Source organism: Ascochyta rabiei, chromosome 12 (assembly GCF_004011695.2).
Source record: "Ascochyta rabiei chromosome 12, complete sequence".
Classification (NCBI taxonomy): Eukaryota; Fungi; Ascomycota; class Dothideomycetes; order Pleosporales; family Didymellaceae; genus Ascochyta; species Ascochyta rabiei.
In genome coordinates this window covers 410106-429912 of record NC_082416.1, presented here as the reverse complement: position 1 = coordinate 429912, position 19807 = coordinate 410106, and the positions used below count along the sequence as shown (strand labels likewise).

Sequence of the window (19807 nt, the reverse complement as noted above, 5' to 3'; positions counted from 1 at the left end):
TAGTGCTTATTAGGTATCCTATTAAATCCTTTAGGGTCTATGCTAAAGGTAACCTTTATAGAAGATTCTCTATAAGTAGAGTAAGCTTTAGAGTTATAGGCGTACTTAGCGTATAGTAGGAGGTCTACCTAGTTATCCTATTAGTAGTTTATATATATATAGAGGTACGTTTCTAACTTCTAGTTTTATTACTCTATCTACCTATCTGTCTAGGGGTAGAAAGCTGTACTTAATTAGTAGTTAATTTTAAGGTAGTAGCATATATTAGACTAGAATTAACTAGTAAACACTAAACCTTAATCTAACAACAACGTATCTAGTAGTTCTTACTTTAAAAAGCTCTACTCTATAAGCAGCTTAGCTAGGTATTAGGTAGTAATTATTTTAGTATAGGGTAGGTACTATACGTACTTACTAAAGTAGTCTATAAGGACTAGTATAGAGTTATACTTATTCTACTTAGCATCTATTAACTTTAGTAGGTCTGTTATAAAGTTAAGAGAGAAGTGCTACTAGGCTATATTTAGTACTAGTAATAGTATAAGCAATTCCTATAGCTTATACCTCCTAATCTTATATAGTTAGTATGTAGAACACCTTTAGATGTACTTATATACGTCCTTTATTAGTTATAGCTAGTAGTACTTTCTCTTAAGTACTTTAGTAGTCTTATCTATACTGTAGTAACCTTCTATAGGGTTATTATAATTCCTTAAAAGAATAGTTTAGCGCAGTATAATATTATTAGGAATCTAAACTTTCCTACTTCTGCGTAAGGTCCTACTAGGGTTAACCTCCTAGTAGTGCTGTCCCTTCTTTGCTTTACTGTCTGTCTAGGTTATTAATAACTAGTTTGTAGGGTATACTACGTCCTGTTACTAGACTTACTTAATAAAATCTATTAGGAGTTCTAGGGTTTCTAAGGCGTAAGCAGAATCTCTCTGCGTAGCTTTGTTTGCAAGGTGTGTAAGGGCACTAACTCTATTATCTAGGCTATAAAGAAGAGCTTCTACAACGTTAAAGTCTAGTTCCCTAGCTTTAGTGTCTTTAGATTAACCCTAGCTCTAATAGCTATTAGATAGAGGGTTAAGAGCTAGAGGAGACAAGTCTCTAAGGCTAATCTAATGTTGGCGGAATTCCTTAGGGATAATTTTAGGTAGTTGTTAGACCTCTACTAGGTCTTCTATAGGTATATTACTTCTAGATATTACCTATATATCTTTTTAAGCCCTAGACTTTTAAATTATCTAGATCTAAAGCTTCTATTGTAAGGTAGGTAGCATAGCGTCCCTAAGGGCTTACTGTTCTCTAACCTTAAGACCTTATGCGTAATCTAGACGTCTTAAGGGACTATTTACTACGTTCTCTAGTTCTAGCTTATATTTAACTTTAAAGTTAAACCTTACTAGCTCTTCTGCCTAACAGGCTTGTTTTAGAGAGAGCTCTTTTATTATTATAAAGTACCTTAGGTTATTATAGTCTAAGAGTACCTAGATTGTTATAGGGGCATGTTTAAGGTAATACCTCTACTACCTAAAATTATTAATAATTACTAAGAGTTTCTTATTATAGGTATGCTATCTAATAGATAGACCTTAGAACTTCCAGCTCTAGAACGCTACTAGTTTCTAGTGCTGCTCTGTTGCTACCTTAGACGTCTAGGGTTATAATAAGATAGCTGCTATAGTAAAGTCTAACACGTCTATAAGAATAATAATAGGCTTATTAGGGTTAAAGTGTTATAGCACTAGGGCTTTTGTAAACTTCTCTCTAATTGTAAGGAAAGCTGTGTAGGCTTTCTCTAGCTAGTACTATAGTTTATACTATTTTATTAGTCCCTTTTAGCTTTTCTTTAGTCTTACCTTCCCTTTTTCTAGACTAGGGACCCTCTAGTCCTCTGTTAGGTTCTAGGCAGCTGTTATATAGTCTATAAGCAGTTAGATAATTCCTAAGTAGTTAAAAATAAATTATTAATAGAAGTTAGTAAAGCCTAAGAACACCTAAATGTTGTTGTAGCTTAATAGCTCTAGCTATTTAGTAATAGTGTAGACCCTCTTAGAGTCTATAACTAAGCTGTCTAGTATAATAATAAATCTTAAAAACTCTACTAACTTGCTAGAGAAGACGCACTTACTAGCCTTCGCAAACATCCCCTACTTAACTAGGCGATCTAGGACCTTCTTAACGTGCTTGTTGTAGTCCTTCTTGTCCTAGAAGTAGATAAGGATATTATTAAGGTAGACTACGTAGGTCCTATCTAGTAGGCCTTCTAGGGCTTAGTAGATGTAGGATTAAAATGTGGCTAGCGCGTTTGCTAGGCTAAAAGGTATTACTAGGTATTTAAAATAACTATACTGTGTCTTAAACGCAGTCTTCTACTTATTACCTTTCTTAAACTAGAGCCTATAGTAGGTGTTACGTAGATCTAGCTTAGTAAAGACCTTTACTTTTAATAGGTAGTCTATTATCTTACTAACTAGTAGTATAGGGTACTAGTTCTTAATAGTTACCCTATTTAATCTCTAATAGTTAACGCATAGTCTTATAGTGCTGTCTAACTTAGAGATAAATAGAATAAGGGCTTCTGCTAGTAACTTGCTTAGACAGATCTAGCCCTTCTCCTGTGCTGTCTTAAGGTAGTCCTAGAGGATGTCTAGCTCTCTGTAAGACAGGTTGTAGATTAGAAGGTTAGGAACCTTAGCTCTATCCTTAATCTTAATAGAGTAGTTATACTTCTAGTAGGGTGCTAGCATACTTATCTGTTATTTACTAAAGGTAAACTACTTATAATAGAGGTGTTTAGGCACGTACTGAAGTTCTTCTGTATCTAGGGCGTTGTTATCTAGAATAGTGCTGCTGTTAAGTCCTACTGCTATAATTCTTAACTATTTAGTAAGACAGGCTACTTCTAATACCTGTCTAGCGTCTACCTAGTAGGCGTCTGTTAGACTACCTATCTTTAGGCTCTCTAGATATAGCAGATATAGCTGCTTACCTAGACCTAGTTTACTAAATAATTATTTAGCTATTAATAGCTAGACTCTCTTAGTGTTGTTAGTAAACTACTTATAGGTTTCTGCTAAGAAATAGATATATAGGTCTACCTTAGCTAGCTATAGATAACCTAGGACTAGGTTGTACCTAATAAATAATGTAGACTAGAACTTAGTTAGTCTAATTATCTTAGGTACTCCTTTGCTGTTGTAGTAGACTACTGTTAACTAGTACTAGTTAGTTAGGGACAGCTCTGTATTGTCTAGGACTACGGCCTTTAGTTATTAGTTAGTGCCTGCTAGGTCTAGCCCTAGGTCTCTAGCTACATTCTTAGTAATAAGGTTTAGCTCTAAGCCTAAGTTGTACAGAGCCTAGAGGGTTCTAGGGTTACTATTAGCGTTGTTAAGCTAGACTATAACTGTTATGCAGGTTTATTTCCCTTTAGTTTCTAACTCTAGCTACAGGTAGAACAGGTTAGCAACTAGGGCTTGCTATTTTCTAGGATTAGCTTGCTACTAGAATGTTGTTAGCTGCCTCTGTAGCCTCTCTAATAGCCCTGCTGCTAGTATTCCTAGGTATGTTGTCCCTAGTTCTGTAGTTAACCTTAGGATTGTTAATAGTTGTTTCCCTTAAGGATCTATCTTCTGCCTAATAAATTAGCAGCACTAGTTGTTAGCTAGGGGTCTTCTAGGTGCTTCCTAGTATTGCTCCTAGAGGGGGTTAACGCCTAACTGTTATACCTTTTAAACTTCCTCCTAGCGTCTAAAGAAAGAGGTCCCTTATTTCTACTGCTACTTTTAGTCTACAACCCTAAGTTTAAGAGGACTGTTAAGGTTTCTGCGTTTTAGAGGGCCTATTTAAACTCCGCCTACTTAGTAATATATTCTAGACTACTATTCTACTAGATTTTATATTAGAGTATAGAGGGTGTAAGGCTCTATATAAATACTATCTTAAACTTATAGTTATTACTGCTGTCTTTAAACTTTATAAAGTTATAGGGCAGTAGAGACTTCTGCTTATTTAACTTTATTAGAAAGGTATTAACTAAATTATTAGACTTCTACTTATAGTTAAAGTACTTATTATAGTTTTTATACTAAGTAAAGACTAGGTCTTAGATAAGCTGCTCCTCTTCTACGCAGAGGTTAGCCTAGGTCTAGATTAATCCCTTATTAATACGTTGTTAAATTAATTCCTAGTAGACACTATAGTAGATAGTGCCTATAATCTAGTAGGTACAGGTTATAGAGTCTTTAAGTACTTAAGTGTACTAGAACACTGTGTCTATATCCTTAATCTACTAGTCTACCTACTAGGTTAATAGAGGCTTGTTATCTGTCCTAAGTTTTAGCTTAGGCTAAATATTATTAAGGACTTGTATTATTCTGCTGGCCTTGTTAAACGCTAGGCGTTAGCTACCTAGTGCTTGTTTAGCGTGCGTCTATTACAGGGTTTTAACTACCTAGTTAAATTGTTATTACTAGATTTTAATCTCCTGCTTAGTAGCACTAGACAGTTCTGCCTTATTAAGTGCTTTTAGTAATAACAGGATAGAAGCTTATAACAACTCTATTACAGGTTATTTAGCGCGTAGCGTTAGGACGTCTAGTATTGTAACGCCTGCTATTGTAGTGTCTAACTTACCCCTAATATAAGGGTTAAGTAGTAGCTCTATAGGTAATAGCAACACCCTAAGTACGTTGTTATGTTATTAAGCGTCTAGCTCCTAACTAAGGTTATTATAAGGGGGTAGCTCTTCTATATTACTAGTAGTTAAGCAGAGGTTACGTTGTCCTCCTACCATTGTAATAGCTAGGTTTTTCCTGCTCCTCTACTGCTAATTAGCTGCCTGTTCTAAGAGGAGTATAAAGGATTTAAATTGTAAGGGCACTATAGGTAGGTAATAGAGCAGAGCAAGATAGAACAAATAATAGGGTAATATTAAGAGATAAGATAAATCCTTAATAGATAAGTCTTAAGGTTTGTGAATATTATATACGTGTGTGGCCAGTAGGTCCCTAGGCTTAGCCTAGGACCTAGCTAAGGTATCTTCTAGCGTAGGGAGAATACTTATAACAGAATAGAAGAATATCTATATTCTTTACATTAGTACTTCTATACACCTTGTAGTAGATATATACATACGTATTCTAGAGCCTTCTAATATTTTATGTTATTATAGTTTACCTAGGTTAAAAAGCTTAATTGTACCTTATATTAGTAAAAGTCTAGTTTATAATTTTTTTACTACATCCTAGTACATGAATTACTTTAAGTGCTCTGTTTATAGCTGCTATAGTTGTTAAGATGTAACGCGTTAAGTATGGTGTAGTTATGACGATTTGGTCGTTGCGCGACTCCGGTTGTTGCGCGCACGGACACGGTAGGCCGAAAACCCGCGCGATTTCGAAGAAGCAATGATTCCATGATCCATGCAGTGCCTTGTCCGAACCGTGTGACCAGTCATCGCTTATGTTGCATCATCGATGCCACTCTTCACAAGAAGATGATGCGGTTTGTCTTAAATGCATCTACAAACCCCGGTCGACATGTGATGGTACAGAGGCCAAGTGCTCAGATCCAGCACAGACCTTTCGGCTAAGTTGTTCGCTTCGATTGCTCTTGGCCTCACCACTCGCTGCAGCACCCTTCATCAATAACCCCGGCTAGGCATTGTTGATCACCTTATCAGTCTTTATATTCTTGGTATACATATTTAGCTGATTTCAAGCCCCTCGGTTGGACGGGCTGTTCAGTACTTAGTCGATAGATCATGGACTCCATGGTCAAAGAATGGACGGTATTCCTTGACCGATGCCTGAACCAGCGAGTACCGGCCGATCTGTTCGACGCTGCAACTACACAACTATACCGAACATCACCACTACCTGGACGCAAGCTCGCCGGCCTTCTACTGAAACCGCGATCTGCACGTGCAAACAGTGTCGACCCTCGTGTGATCGTCTACCTCGAGCGCCTGCTAGCGCTAAAAAGAGTTGACGCGTCAGACGTCCTGTCTGCGACGTTCTACTATTCAAAAGATCGCCTACCGAAGAATGACGGACATTTAACTGAAAATGAGCCAAGATGGCACAACGCATCCGAGTTGGAGGAGGTTGTATGCCACCGTCTTCACAAAGCGTTCGCTGCCGAGGATCGCCCTACCAACAACAGCGAGGGGATGCAAACGCTCATCGTTGTCACAAGATGGATGCAGGCCATGGTAACGTCACACACCAGCGATACGATGATGCAGGCTATGGCCGGTATCTCGCAACAACCTCAACAACAGTCCATCAACGTTCGCGAAGCTCTGGGCGTTCTTGTCGTCGGTCTCATCGAGAACTCCAAGATCCTGCTCATTTTGAGCCACCACACTGCCACAGGTGAGTGTCGTGGCGATATCATCAAAACTTCTTCAACGAGACACAAGTGTACATGTGACCATGCTTACAGATTCCAGATTTGCGAAAACGGTTGGCTCAATCGTTGGCATCATTCATTCCATTCTTGTCTCACAACTCGTTGGGGTCTCAATCGTCGTTGGAGATTGCAAACAGGTTAGAGATGTCACAGAAACAGCACAGCCTTTACGAGAAACCTGCCAATATCGAAGGTGTGCCAAATGAGCATGCCAACCTTGAAGTGGCAGCTTTACAGCTCGAAGCGGTCATGGATTTGCCACTCGTATCTACACGAGCTGGACTCTACGTGTTTGTCAACTCGTTAGTAGGTCTCAATGTTTCCATATCTATCAAAGGCTAATTCAACTGTAGCTTGTTGCTCGCCCACTCACGGACGAGTTCACGATCATCAACTACTTACATTCGAGATACAAGGTACTTCGGTTTCGCAAGAAAAACTTTGTTCGACACTGATTTATGTCAGATCGACGCTCAAAACATGGCCGCAGATCTGATCACCGCTTCATTCGATGTTCTGGCCAACGCGATGTACCGCAGTGAACCTAGCTCAACAATGTTCCTTCTGAAATCTTTTCTGATCAACAAGGTTCCCGTATTGCTGTCGCAACTCTCAGGGTCAATTTACCCAATGACACCCGAGATTTGCATCACGCAAGCTCTCAGTCACGTCGACCCTAATGCTTTTCCGGCCTTCTCGCAAGGCTTTGACGACATCATGGGCGGAAACAACTCGCTTTCCGATGTGAGGCAGGATTTTTTGAACGCTTGTGCACTTCACGGACACATTGCTACAAACACTGTTGAGCGACTCCTGGGAGAGCCGCCCATACAAGGGCCACCCGCTACAAAGTATGACAAGAAAACATTACTGGACCAGTGCAAGAACAATTTCGACAAGGTCAATGCTTATATCGATGAGATGGAGAATCTGGACGGCAATGCTGGCGCCATCGTTGGTGCTATCACCGAGGCATGAGATGATCTTTCATAGTTTGTGAAATCGTGCTGACCATTCAACAGTTTATAGCGCATCTCTGTGAGACTCAGGTGACGATGTATCTGAAACACATCTGCAATCTGTTGTCGAAGAAACCACAATGCTTGGATGTCATGTTGCAGTTTACCTCCCCTGCCAGTATCCTGCGGCCGCTGTGCCAGTTTCTTGATGAGTGGCATTATGATAGCGATCAAGGTTGGAGAACACACCATATGCAAAGTACCACTACTAACAGTGCCAGGCGAGTACCAGCCAGTCTACGATGAGTTTGGAGCTATCCTCGTCCTGATCATGGCATTTGTGTATCGCTACGATCTTACACATCATGACATTGGGATCAACCATGAATCATTCATTGCTAGGCTGATTGAGCGTGGCAACCACAGCGTTGCCCCAGACAATTTGACGGAGGAGCAAGGCAGGCACCTTGCAAGCTGGCTGAAGGGGCTGTACGACTCCGGCAATGAAGGTCTTAGCAACGATGTATTCGCTTCATGTCGACCGCAAGATTTCTACTTGATAGTGCCGACTTTCTTCAGCCAGACAGTCATGGCGTGCTCTGCCGGTGTACTGTCACTTGAGACCGTGAAAGGCGGCCTGGAATGTGAGTATTTCTTTGCTACCAACTTGACTCATTGTATTCTGACCATGTATACAGATCTCGGCGAAACGTTCCTTTTGCCTTCGTTGATTGGAGGGCTTAGTTGGATGGCAAGCCACGCCCTCAAACAGACACACAACGACCTCGACGCCATGATGCGAATATTCCACCAGGCGATCCTTTCAGTACCGTCCTCGGGAGACGCACAGGCTATGCATTCTACAATCATAGCTATGGTGTCAAGTCGTCTCGAGAAGTGTTTCCGCACATTGCAGCGTCGCGACCCACATCGAACCAATATCGAGCCTCTCCTACAGGCCATCAAAGGTAACGCACACTATGGCCGTTCCACATATGCCTCAATCAGAGAGTTGGAACAGTGGACGAATGCACCAAATAGCACATTGAACACAGCGCTGCGACATACTATACAGCAGCTTGCGCAATGGGCGTCTACCGCTGCTATCAATCCTAATCCGCCCAGCTATACACATCGGCAAGTGTACGCAGCATCGAACATGCTAGGAGTATACCAAACTGTACGAGCGATCGTCGATGAGGTCAAAGCGCAGACTGAGGCTGGTAATGGTGCAGCCGCACTTGATATTGGTGTGTCGATCATCTGCGCGCCGACCGTTGAAGACAGCCCTATACCGGTAGATTGGATAGGGAGCTCGATTTCTGCGCCGGCGCCGCCACGAACCAGGATAAATCTGCGCGAGATGCTAAAGCACCTTTTTGATAACGCTCTCAGCTTAATCACGACAGATCCTTCGAGTGCGGAAGCCATTGTGCGTCTGCATCGACGTGTGGAGGCACAGCTCGCCTCAGTCGGGCAAGCAGGCCTCCAAGCACCTGTCATTAGCCTTCCAAGCGTTAGTATGGACAGCATGCAAGCTCAGAACATCTCCGACGATATCAACAAAGCCATGGAAGATGCTGCCACGGCTAGCTTAGCCAACGATATGGAGATACCAAGCATGGACAAGAAGGCTTTGGAGCGTAGCATGGAAGAGCTCACGGGCCCAGAAGGCTTAAACCTTTCCGGTATAGGCATGGAGACCGGAACTGGTATGGCGAGTGACATGGACGCCAACCTGGGAAGCCTGCCAGATCTCGACCTGAGTGACATGACGGGCATGGGCATGAGCATGGACATGGATATGGATATGAACATGGGCGGAGGTGGTGAGGATGACTGGGGCCTGGACTTCGATAACATGTAGAACGTGCAAGATCAGACCGAGCGGTTAACATGGGCTGAAGAGGAAAAACAGCAGGCTGTTGAACAGTGGAACCACGCTGTGGGCTCTTTGCATAAACTATAATGTTGTATAAAAAGATGAATATAAGGGAGGCACTAGAATGTAAGTTGACCAGGATTTTACCCGCAGCTTAGAAAACCATCAGAACAGACTGGGTGACTCCCTCCTGGCGTGTCTACTCTGGATACTAGGCGTAGGTTTTGTAAGTGGGTCGCGCAGTAGCTGATGGACAAGCCGCCCTACGTATTATATTTTTACTGCTCTGCACAGGGAGATAGCAGGCAAGGTCATTAGCTAAGTCTGTTCTTATTAGTTCAGATGGATAGTAAGAGTTCCTATGTCTACCCCTGGACGTTGTGGACCCCCACAAAACTTATGCCTGATACCATAGTAGAGGTGGACCCTCCTCGGTGCACGCTGCTCCGGAAAGCCTCGCAATCTCGGAAAAAGCGGACCTCGGCTGGCCGCGGGACCGGCATCGTTTCCTGCCCCAAGCTCCTCAGCCTCCACCCCCACACTCCTAATCTCCACAGTTCCGCCAGCCATTAACAATGCCCTAATATGCACTGTCAACAATAACAACACACTTTCCATCGCCATGTCGAGCTCTTGCGCCCCGGTTCTTCGAATTCTTCCGCGTGTCGAGGCGACGTGTGCGCGATGTGGTGGGCTCAGAAGTGGTGGTAGTAGCAGTCGGCCGACAGCGCGGCGGTGGATGAGCAGCACGCATTCAACAGTGAAGAGGCCGAAGACTGCGATTTTCTTTCCAGGTGTGTCTATACCGTTTGCCAGCTCCGTGGAATCAAGATGCTAACAGCCATCAGGCCAAGGCGTGCAGCGCGTTGGCATGATAACACCATGGCTCGAGGCCTTCCCACGCACCGCGAAGCCCATCCTCGAAGAGATCGACGCTACACTGAACCTGCCGCACACACCGCTCACCAGAATCATAGAGTCTGGCACCAACGCCGAGCTCACGTGCACGGAGAACGCACAGCCGGCGATCATGGCGACCAGCATCCTCATCCTGCGCATACTGGAGCGAGAGTTCGGTTTCAAAACATCTGAGCGCGTCGACATCACGCTGGGTCACTCACTGGGCGAGTTTGCGGCTCTGGTAGCTGGAGGATATCTCACCTTCCAAGACGCGCTGAACATGGTACGACGGCGCGCAGAAGTTGCCAGCAGATGCAGCAAGGAAGCCGTCGAGGCCGAGGGCGGCGAATTTGGCATGGTCGCCCTAGTCTGTGAATCAGAAGAACGCATGGCAGCTCTTGTGGCTGCAATACACGAGTTTCTGCGCCTGGGTGGCTCGCGCTCCGACTCCAACGACGACCTCCCAGCCGTACAACAAGTCCTCATCGCCAACATCAATTCGAAGAACCAAATCGTGCTCAGCGGTAGCATAGCGCGCATCAACACCCTCCTTACGAACCTGCGCCAATTCGGCGGCCATGACCCGCGGCATGTTAGGCTGAAGTCCGACACCCCCTTCCATGGCCCACTTATGAAGCCCACCTACGAGACGGTAAAACGCATGCTATATAAAGAAAAAAAAGACGGGAGCGACATTGTCACATGGCCAGGCCTGATGCCATGCGTGTCAAATGTGACAGGGAGACCATACGAGAGCAAAGACCAGCTAAAAGACCTATTAGCACGTAGCTGCGTCGAAACGGTGCAATGGTGGAAGAGCGTCAAGTATCTCCACGAAGAAGAGAATGTCCGCCGCTACGTCGGCATCGGCCCTGGGAAAGTAGGCAGAAATCTGGTCGGCAAAGAGGTCGGCATGAAAGGCGCAGTCAAAGGTGGAGGCGTATGGGCGATTACAAGTCCAAAGGACATGGAAGAAGTTGTGCGCGCACTCGATGACACGGAAGCTTCCGAAGACTGAAGACAGTATCTCGCCATCGATTCGGTTCGACACGAACCCACGTCATGCACCCTGCACATTCAGCCCAGCATCGACCTGGATCCGCATCCCTGTCATACTCGAATTCTTGGCCAACATCACAAACGCATCCACGCAATCCTGCAACTCTGTATCCTTCTTCAGCACCGCGGCATTCTTCAGTGCCTCGATGCGCTCGGGACTGTACTTCTTGCCCCACTCGGTTAAGAGGAGGCCCGGTAAGACGGTATTGACCCGGATCTTAGGCCCTTCTGTGACGGCGAGGCATTTCACGAGGTGCAGTTGAGCGGCTTTCGTTATCGAGTACGGCATCGACGACCCGCCCTGGCTGACACCCTACAAATGTCAGAACGTACGTGACAGATGGTAGCAAGTTAGATAGGGGGAGGCTCACAGCGATTGATCCTGTGGTGATCATCTGCCCACCATCAGGGTTGGCATCGAACGTGGGTTTTGCAGCGAGAAGAAGGGCGCGAGGGACCTTGACATTGGCGGACCAGCACTGTCGGGGGCCATATTAGTACAGTTCCCAAGTCAGACTACAGCATCAGAAGTCGCCAGACAAACACACCTTATCCCACTCCTCTTCCGTCATCCCCTCATGATCCTTCCACTCACAGAACTTGGTCCACCCCTACTCTCCCATTGAATCAGTACACAAACACACCATCACACCCTCTCAGCCACCAGGCCACACTCACCGCATTAGCAACCACAACATCAATCCCCCCCAGCTGCTCAATCGTCTCCTGCACAGCCCTCGCCGCCTCCCTCGTGCTCGTCATATCGGCCTTGATCACCACGGCCTTGACGCCCGTCGCTTGACACTGCTGCTGCACTTGCTGCGCGGGCTCCAGCCGGTTGAAGTAGTTGATTGCTATGTTGCATCCCTGCTGTGCAAAAGCTGTGGAGAGCAGTGCACCTAAGCCGCTAGTGGGGTTGTCAGCAATTTGGTTGTGACTTCGCAGCTTGAAGCGTGGGTGAGGAGCTTACGCTGACCCGCCGGTTACGAGGACGTTGCGGCCCTGGAGCGAGTATGGCATGGTGAGTTGGATTGGAAGTTGGCCTTGCGTGGGTATTGCAACGGTGAGGAAGGGTGGGCGTAAGGCGGCTCGATGTGTATAGGATGTCACGGGACGGATTGACGGTACTTGGTTACGAGCTGTTGTAGCTTGTGTGGGGCAGGTGTTGGACCCCGCTATGCATGCAGGAGCAGACTTCTTGCTACCCGTTTTGCAACCTCGGTATCTCTCTATCACTTACATGCTTCGATACTGTCTTGACTACTTCGATTCCCTAAATCTGAAGAAGGATTCTGTGGCACAGGTCATGTGTGTTGGCTTCCATTGTTCTTGTAACCCGCCGGGCGGTTGATGATCATTCATTCACTTCTTATTAAGCGGCTTCCCCAGTCTATACCAATTCCCAAGTCTGTCCTGGACCCTTCAAGTCCTCGTCCCAAAAGCCCGCATGCATCATTCATGGATTGTGGAGTATGTTGCCTGTCTCGTGCCCTGTAACCTACCACTTCCTTAGCATTCGGCTCATACTTCACAATATCTCGCAATAAGAAACCAGCGTCACTTATGTTCTGGTTCAATGCTGAGACCTGTTGTCGGTGTCAAGGGTCGTCCCTTGCTACCGGATTGGCGGTTCTACTTTTCTTCTCTTCAGCTTCAGACCGCATGTTCGCTACCACGGTCCTCACTTCTACCTCTACGCCATACACTGCGCTCTCCTCTTGTACAGAGTGAAGTCTTGCGGGGCTATTAAGACCCAAGAGCGGACAGAGTTGGGTTGAGAAGGTTTCTCAGTGTGTTGAAGCTCCCAAAGGAGCGACGGTCACGAGTGAGCAGATTTCTGAATGTCATTCGGTGCTGTTGACCATTCTGTAACTTGTGGAACGGACAGTGCTGCGGTGGCTAGCTCTGGGCGAACAACAAACCGACGACTCCATGATTCATAAGGCGAGCACACTGGCTGTTGAGTTGCATGGTGCGGAGCAGACATCCACGGCCGCGATGTCATCATAGTTTTAGGTTCTGGCGCAACTGATGACCTGGCCTGAAGGATGTAGTCTCACTATGCCACAGTCAGCGTTCTCGTCACCGGCAGCAAAGAGAGACAATGTACCGAATAACAGTTGCATCAGCCATCTATAATTTTCCAAGTGGTAGCATTTCGCCCCACTGAGGCTTCCTCCTCCGCATCGAATGCGCTCTAACGTCCGCGCAAGCAGGCACGCAAAGCATACCGAAGGGAAACCATCAGTAGAGCGATCTAACCTTTTACCAAATGCTCATCACGCGTGGAATATGTATCTTGCATAGGAGCTCGACGTACCTGTCATTGCTGTGATCCACAAAGAAGCTCGTTTGGTGTGTGAATGGAGAGGTACCGTCAGCATGTGCGATGCTGGACGTTGGTGAGGGTAATCGTGGACTAGGTGGCTCGCGTAGAAGCGACGCGCTTTCACGTGCAGGGATCATCGCGGCCTGAGGCTGTCGCAGCATCATGTGGGGCGCATCTGTCCTCAGGAAGTTGCGACTTGGTGTGTCAACAAGCCACCAACGCGCTCGTACTTTGGAGGGTGCTGTAATTCGTAATTATGGACTTCCTCAAGTCAGCGGTAGCATCGGCAATCTCAAAGGGCTATCCAACATGGGGCTACACCTTTGGTGATCGTGTGGACATCGACGACTCCATTTGGACATTACACAACGGCACAAAGCGAGTATGGCCCTGATATCTACACTTCTTATACCGCCAAGCTAACTCTCCTGTCAGGACGATGGTTCCAAGTGCAGTATCTTCTCCTTCGACATAACCGCGAACAAGTCTCGACTGCCCCTCGCACGCAATGCGCTCCGGAAACTACGAACCCTGCGACACCCTGGCGTGGTCAAGGTCCTTGACACACAGGAGGTGGGTACACAAGGGAGTCTCAAGGGAAAGTGAAGCTAAATGAGCGCAGTCGGAGACCCATATCTATATCGCGACCGAGAGACTGACGCCATTGAGCTGGCACGTAAAGCGGAAGAGCCTCACAGAGGAGACCACCAAATGGGGACTGCACAACGTTGCGAAAACCCTCAAGTTTATAAACGCCGATGCTACCTCGATACACGGCTGTATACGCCCAGCTTCAGTATTCTTCGGCGAGAGTGGAGAGTGGAAACTCGGCGGTTTCGATGCACTGAGCTCTGTGAAAGAGGATGACTCTGTTCTGCCAACCTATGGTGGCCTGATACCAGATGCTGGGCGATACATGGCACCTGAGATCTCAAAAGCAGGGTGGGAGGTCATCAAGCAGAATCCTACACACGCAGTAGATGCATACAACTTCGGCGTCCTAATCTTCGAGTGCTTCAACGGAAGCTACAGCAGCAGCGACCAGCTGGCGCAGATGAAGAGCATTCCTCCGAGCATGCACCAATCCTATAAGCGACTGTTAAACCCCAACCCGAAGTCACGAATGAGTGTGGGGCAGTTTCTGGACCAGGGCAAACGGATAGGAGGTTTCTTCCAAACTCCCTTGATCCAGGTCACAGAGGATATCGATAACCTGGGCTTGAAGGCTGAGGACGAGCGGAATGAGTTACTTGAGCAAGTAGCACACCGGGGACAACCTTTCACAGCGACTAATTGGTAATAGGAAGCTCGATAAGGTAGCAGACGATTTCCCTGCAGACTTCTTCAAGATGAAGGTGCTTCCAGAGCTACTGAAGTCAGTAGAGTTTGGTGGTGGCGGTGCGAAAGTCTTCAACACGGTCATGCAAATAGGGCAGAAGCTGTCCGATGAGGAGTACGAGACGCAAATCACACCAGTGGTCGTCCGACTGTTCGCGAACCCTGACCGCGCCATTCGTGTCTGCCTGCTGGATAACCTGCCGCTGATGATTGACCACCTACCACAGAAACTCGTGAATGACAAGATCTTTCCACAGATGGTAGGTCTACTAGGGGCTGAAAATGCCGTCACATACTGACATCGGAATAGGTCACCGGCTTCACCGATGTAGCACCTGTCGTTCGTGAGCAGACAGTCAGAGCGGTCCTCACAGTGGTGCCAAAGCTCTCGGATAGGATTGTGAACGGCGAACTTCTGAGACATTTGGCAAAGACAGCGAATGACGAGCAACCTGGGATTCGTACGAACACAATCATTTGCTTAGGAAAAATCGCTCGAAACCTAGGGGTCAACGTACGTCTGAAACACTCTAATAGCATCGTCTTACTAACGACCTACAGAGCAGGGCAAAGGTCCTTGCAGCAGCATTTGCGCGTTCTCTACGGGACCCTTTTGTGCATGCTCGTAATGCCGCCCTCCTTGCACTGGCAGCAACAGCCGACCTGTTTAGCGAAGAGGACTGTGCTACCAAGCTGCTACCGATCATGTGTCCGGCCCTGGTTGACAAGGAGAAGCTCATTCGAGATCAAGCACAGAAAAGCGTGGATATCTATATCACTCGGATACGAAAGCATGCCGCAACTATGCCCGACAGCGTGCTTCCTTCGCCTGGCCTCGCAGCTGGAGGTGCTGCTGCTCCACGCATAGGCACTCCAGCGAATGAGAGTGGCTGGGCTGGCTGGGCCATTTCCAGCTTCACCAACAAGCTCGCATCAACCAGTGGGACAATAGAATCCAGCTCAGCAACAAACGGGGCTGCAGACCACCGATCGTCTTCCGTTCCACCCACAGCATCGAGCAAACCGCCGGTGCCCCTAGCCTCGAAGCCAGGCATGCCACTGCACACGGCGAAGAGCTCGGCAAACATACCTACCATCAGGTCGCCTGACCCCGCCGCAGCATTCAACGATGAAGCCGAAGACTTCGACGGCGACTGGGGCGGTTTCGCCACCGAGGACGCCTTGGGCACCACCAAAGACGAAGAAGAGGATCCATGGGGCACACCGTCCATCTCGAAGCCCACCAGCACCACCTCGTTCGACGACAAAGGCGAGCCCGACTTCGCTGGGTGGCTGGCAGCGCAGAACCAGACCAAGAAAGCGGTCAAGAGCCCGCTGCCCAAGGGCCTGAGCAAGCCATCGACGGCAACGGCGCCTGCAGCGAAGCGGCCGATTGTTGCGGGGCGCTCTAGCACGGCGGGATCAGCAGCGAGGAAGGTTGTTGTTGCGCCCAAGAAGGAGGTCAAGAAGGAGGTCAGGAAGGAAGAGGCCAAGAATAAGGAGGATGAGATTGAGGGGTGGGGGGATGATTGGTAGGTAGGTGGGGTTGTGTGTTGGCTGCTGCTGCTGCTGCTTTGTAGAGGATGAATGCATGGCGATGGCGTTGTGGAATACTCTACGATACTCGACGATACTCGACAATACAAGACGATACAAGACAATACAAGACAATACAAGACGATACAAGAAGATACAAGACGATACAAGAAGATACAAGACGATACAGCACTGCATCCGCACTCCTAACTGGTCCTATCCCAAATCGATCCCTATTTTTCATGTCATAACCCAACGCCGCTTTGCTCACCGATTCAAGCTCAGCAACTCATCCACATACCGCCTCGCATCCATGCCAATCCCCTCGGCCAGCCCCTTGGGCCCCCACCCAGCGGCCCTCCCGCCCATCCGCTGACTCTGACTCTGACTCGCACCACCGCCGCCCATTCCCCATCCCAATCCACTCCACATACCGCTCGCCATCCTACTCCCCGGGGTCTTCCTACCCGCAGGCGTCTCGCCGTCCTGCGCGCGGCGAATCAAAAACGCCTCGCGCAGCTCATCCGTGTTGAAGCCCCTGCTCGACGCGCGCGAGGCAGTCGAGTCTGCGTCTGCGTCTGCGTCTGCGTCTGCGGGGACGAGCGAGGGCGGGAGGCGCATCCACACGACCCACCACCCGCGGGCAGTCTTGCAGGTGCGTTCTATTTCGCTGCTGGAGCGGCGCGTGGCTTGCATTGTGGCGAGGATGTGGGCGTGCACGTTTAGGGCGTCGAGGCGTGTCCATGTTGCATCGCTACTGCTGCCGCTGCCGCCGCCGCCGCTGCTGCTGCTCAGGCCTTCGGCGGTGAGGGTGCCGGGGTCGGGGATGTTGGGGATGCTGGAGTGGACGGTGAGGGTGCGTGGATCCCAGACGAGGTCGTAGATGGGGGATGTGTTTGGGCCTGAGGTGGTGGTTTGGTGGGATCGCGCTGCGGCGAGGCGGTCGGCGACGCGGGCTGGGGTTGTGTTTCTGTCGAGCGAGCGGTGCAGGGGCGAGAAGAAGTGGTGGATGTCGCGGTAGAAGGAAGTGATGCTGAGCGAGTTGGTGCGGTGGGCGAAGAGGAACGTGTAGATGAAGGGCCGGTGCTGGGCGTGTTAGCGGAGGGTACGCTTTCTTGAGAGCGGGGGAGACGTACCACGTAGACGACGGGGCGGAGGCGCGACTTTTCGAGCTTGGTGGCCGTGTTGAAGTTGGGCTCTTTGTTGCTGTCCTCGCCCGGTGTCTCGTCAGATTCGGATAGGAGGGTGTCCTTGCTGACCTTCTCGACGTAGACGGTGCGCAGAGGGATGCGAGCGTTCCAGTTACCGTCCTCATTGTTGTCGTCCAGGTCTGCCTCGACCATGTCGCCCTTGAGGCCGACGAGGAAGTAGCCGTTGTTCTCCGACCGCACTTGGGCTTTGCGTTTCTCTTCGAGCCAGTCGACGTGGGGCGCGGGCTCCACGTAGCGCATCGCTTCTGGTGATTGCTCTCTCCTCGTGGTAGACTCGGTTGCTGGCGCTGGCGCTGGCGATGGCGATGGCGATGGCGATGGCGATGGCGATGGCGATGGCGATGGCGATGGCGATGGCTCTTCGGTGGCCTCCTGCTTCTTGCCGCCCCACGCTGTGCCGTAGCCAAGGGTCATGTACTTGACCCACGTGTCGGTGTCAGCCAAGGACGCCAGCATGTGCCCGGTCTCCTGCTTGGCAGCAGGCTCGGTACGGCCTGGGGCATCGTCGATTGCTCTTGAGGCCTTGTCCAGAGAGCTTTCGACTGCCTTGACGATGGGGGGTGGTATGCGAGGCGCTTCACCGGTGCCCGAATCGTGGGGCTGCGCTCTGTCTTCTGTGGCGGGCTTTGCAGAGGAGGCATCTGGCTGGCGGGTTGGGGCATGGAGGAACCTCTTTCGCCGTCTCCTGCGGTCCGAGGTTGGGTTGTCTCGAACACCGTAGGCATGGTCTCCGTAGCGATACATGTCCTCGGTCCAGTGGGCCACGTCGCGCAGCGAGGCTCGACTGAGCGCGCCGACGCCCGAGAAGACGACGCCGTCGGTGGCTGCTACCGTGCCGGCACAGGCCATCCAAGGGCCGGGGGGCTGGTGGTGGTCCTGTGTGCTGGTGTGCTGCAGCGGCGATGCCTCGCCGAAGCGCGATACCATGACGTCGACCAGGCCCTCTGTGCGGCGGGCAAAGTCCTCGAGGACGTCGCGCTCGCTGCTGCCCCACTCCTCTTCGCCGACGCCCATGCCCAGCTCGCCGCCGGCGGCGAGCTTCAGGCCGCGGCACATGTCGACGGCGGGGCTGCCGTGCAGCATGACGTCCCAGTGGGCGGCGAAGCGCGACCAGTACGTGTCCACGATGCTGGCGAACTTGTCGCGGCCGTGCTTCTTGAAGAGCTGGTCCAGCGGCCAGCCGTGGTGGAGGGTGAAGAGGCGGTGGGCGCGGACGATCTGCTGGATCAGGAGCGCGGGCGGGCTGACCTCGCGGGCCGAGTATTCGACGGCGGGCGCAGTCGCGCTCGCGCTCTTGTCTCGCTCGCTGTCTTTGTCGGGGCGGGCGGCGGGGAGCTGGGTCAGGTCGATGGACTGCGTGCTTGTGTTAGCCCAGGCCGGCGAAGCTGCATCGCCGGGTGCGCACCGCCAGGATCCACCAGCCGCGCTCCAGCTCGTGCAGGACAATGCGCGACCTGTCCGTCTCGATGGAGTCGAGCGTGTCGGCGGCGGAGAAGGAGCGCGCAAAGGCGACCATGCCCTGGGCCAGCCCGACCTGGCGCAGCTTCTCGTTCTCGGCCTCGCGCAGGGCCTCTGCCGCCTGCGAGGCTCCATGGCCGACCCGTGGGTGTGGCTTTGCGGCTTTGGCGTAGTAGAAGACGACCTGGCGGTGGAACGTCTCGTCCGAGTCGCCGAGGGAGGGGTTGTAGATGGCGAGGAACGACAGCTGGGCGGGCACCACTTTGGGCACGGCGGCCGACGCCATGGCCGTGTGGTGGTGGTGGTGGTGGTGGTGGTGGTGGTGGTGGTGGGTGTACTGGTGGTGGGTGTGCTGGTGGTGGGTGTGCTGGTGGTGGGTGTGCTGGTGGTGGGTGTGCTGGTGGCGGGTGTACTGGTGTGCTGGGTATGGTGGGTGTGCTGGTGTGCTGGGTGTGCTGCCTGTGCTGGTGTACTGCCTGCCTGCCTGTCCTGCCTGTCCTGTTGGGCTTTTGGGCCGGCCCAGAGCGATGCAGCTCATCTCGATCGCGAGGCACGCTCAACGGGTGGCGTCACCAACCCGGCGCGTGCAGGGATGCTGCCGGCTGTTCGCGTGCGACGGCCCCACCCATCACCCATCACCCATCACTCATCACTCATCACATCTCCGTCAAGCTCGGCCCGGAAGCCATGGGCATTGTTGGCCCACCCCCAGCGC

At 50.0% G+C, this 19807-nt stretch overlaps 5 protein-coding genes across 5 annotated transcripts, besides 15 other annotated features; 3 read left to right on the top strand and 2 right to left on the bottom strand.

Annotated features, from left to right (window-relative positions):
- Nucleotides 1-5075: part of a mobile genetic element that runs on past the window's edge.
- Nucleotides 1-5083: part of a mobile genetic element that runs on past the window's edge.
- Nucleotides 4875-5083: a long terminal repeat.
- Nucleotides 5084-5087: a direct repeat.
- Nucleotides 5088-5115: 28 nt separating this feature from the next.
- Nucleotides 5116-5201: a dispersed repeat.
- Nucleotides 5202-5212: 11 nt separating this feature from the next.
- Nucleotides 5213-5384: a mobile genetic element.
- A 386-nt stretch (nt 5385-5770) lies between these two features.
- On the top strand, nt 5771-9246 carry EKO05_0007232 (mediator complex subunit; the record flags this gene model as incomplete). Its single annotated transcript, XM_059636998.1, has 7 exons — nt 5771-6383; nt 6461-6726; nt 6774-6836; nt 6886-7392; nt 7443-7614; nt 7661-8023; nt 8078-9246. 7 exons carry the CDS (start codon nt 5771-5773, stop codon nt 9244-9246), a joined length of 3153 nt encoding a protein of 1050 aa, XP_059492981.1.
- Nucleotides 9148-9199: a tandem repeat.
- An 886-nt stretch (nt 9247-10132) lies between the features above and the next one.
- Nucleotides 10133-11179, top strand: EKO05_0007231 ([Acyl-carrier-protein] S-malonyltransferase; the record flags this gene model as incomplete). The annotated part of the gene is made up of 1 exon (XM_038944528.2): nt 10133-11179. One exon carries the CDS (start codon nt 10133-10135, stop codon nt 11177-11179), a length of 1047 nt encoding a protein of 348 aa, XP_038792305.2.
- A 42-nt stretch (nt 11180-11221) lies between these two features.
- Nucleotides 11222-12240, bottom strand: EKO05_0007230 (uncharacterized protein; the record flags this gene model as incomplete). Its single annotated transcript, XM_038944569.1, has 5 exons — nt 11222-11533; nt 11592-11699; nt 11769-11831; nt 11899-12127; nt 12191-12240. 5 exons carry the CDS (start codon nt 12238-12240, stop codon nt 11222-11224), a joined length of 762 nt encoding a protein of 253 aa, XP_038792306.1.
- A 1565-nt stretch (nt 12241-13805) lies between these two features.
- On the top strand, nt 13806-16423 carry EKO05_0007229 (Nuclear aminoacylation-dependent tRNA export pathway component; the record flags this gene model as incomplete). The annotated part of the gene is made up of 6 exons (XM_038944537.1): nt 13806-13931; nt 13985-14122; nt 14172-14807; nt 14857-15147; nt 15198-15401; nt 15449-16423. 6 exons carry the CDS (start codon nt 13806-13808, stop codon nt 16421-16423), a joined length of 2370 nt encoding a protein of 789 aa, XP_038792307.1.
- A 20-nt stretch (nt 16424-16443) lies between these two features.
- Nucleotides 16444-16461: a tandem repeat.
- Nucleotides 16462-16513: 52 nt separating this feature from the next.
- Nucleotides 16514-16612: a tandem repeat.
- A 78-nt stretch (nt 16613-16690) lies between these two features.
- Nucleotides 16691-19630, bottom strand: EKO05_0007228 (uncharacterized protein; the record flags this gene model as incomplete). The annotated part of the gene is made up of 3 exons (XM_038944508.1): nt 16691-17509; nt 17560-18987; nt 19040-19630. 3 exons carry the CDS (start codon nt 19628-19630, stop codon nt 16691-16693), a joined length of 2838 nt encoding a protein of 945 aa, XP_038792308.1.
- Nucleotides 16988-17018: a tandem repeat.
- Nucleotides 17177-17215: a tandem repeat.
- Nucleotides 17917-17992: a tandem repeat.
- Nucleotides 18495-18529: a tandem repeat.
- Nucleotides 19565-19593: a tandem repeat.
- Nucleotides 19631-19714: 84 nt separating the features above from the next.
- Nucleotides 19715-19752: a tandem repeat.
- Nucleotides 19753-19807: the final 55 nt, after the last annotated feature.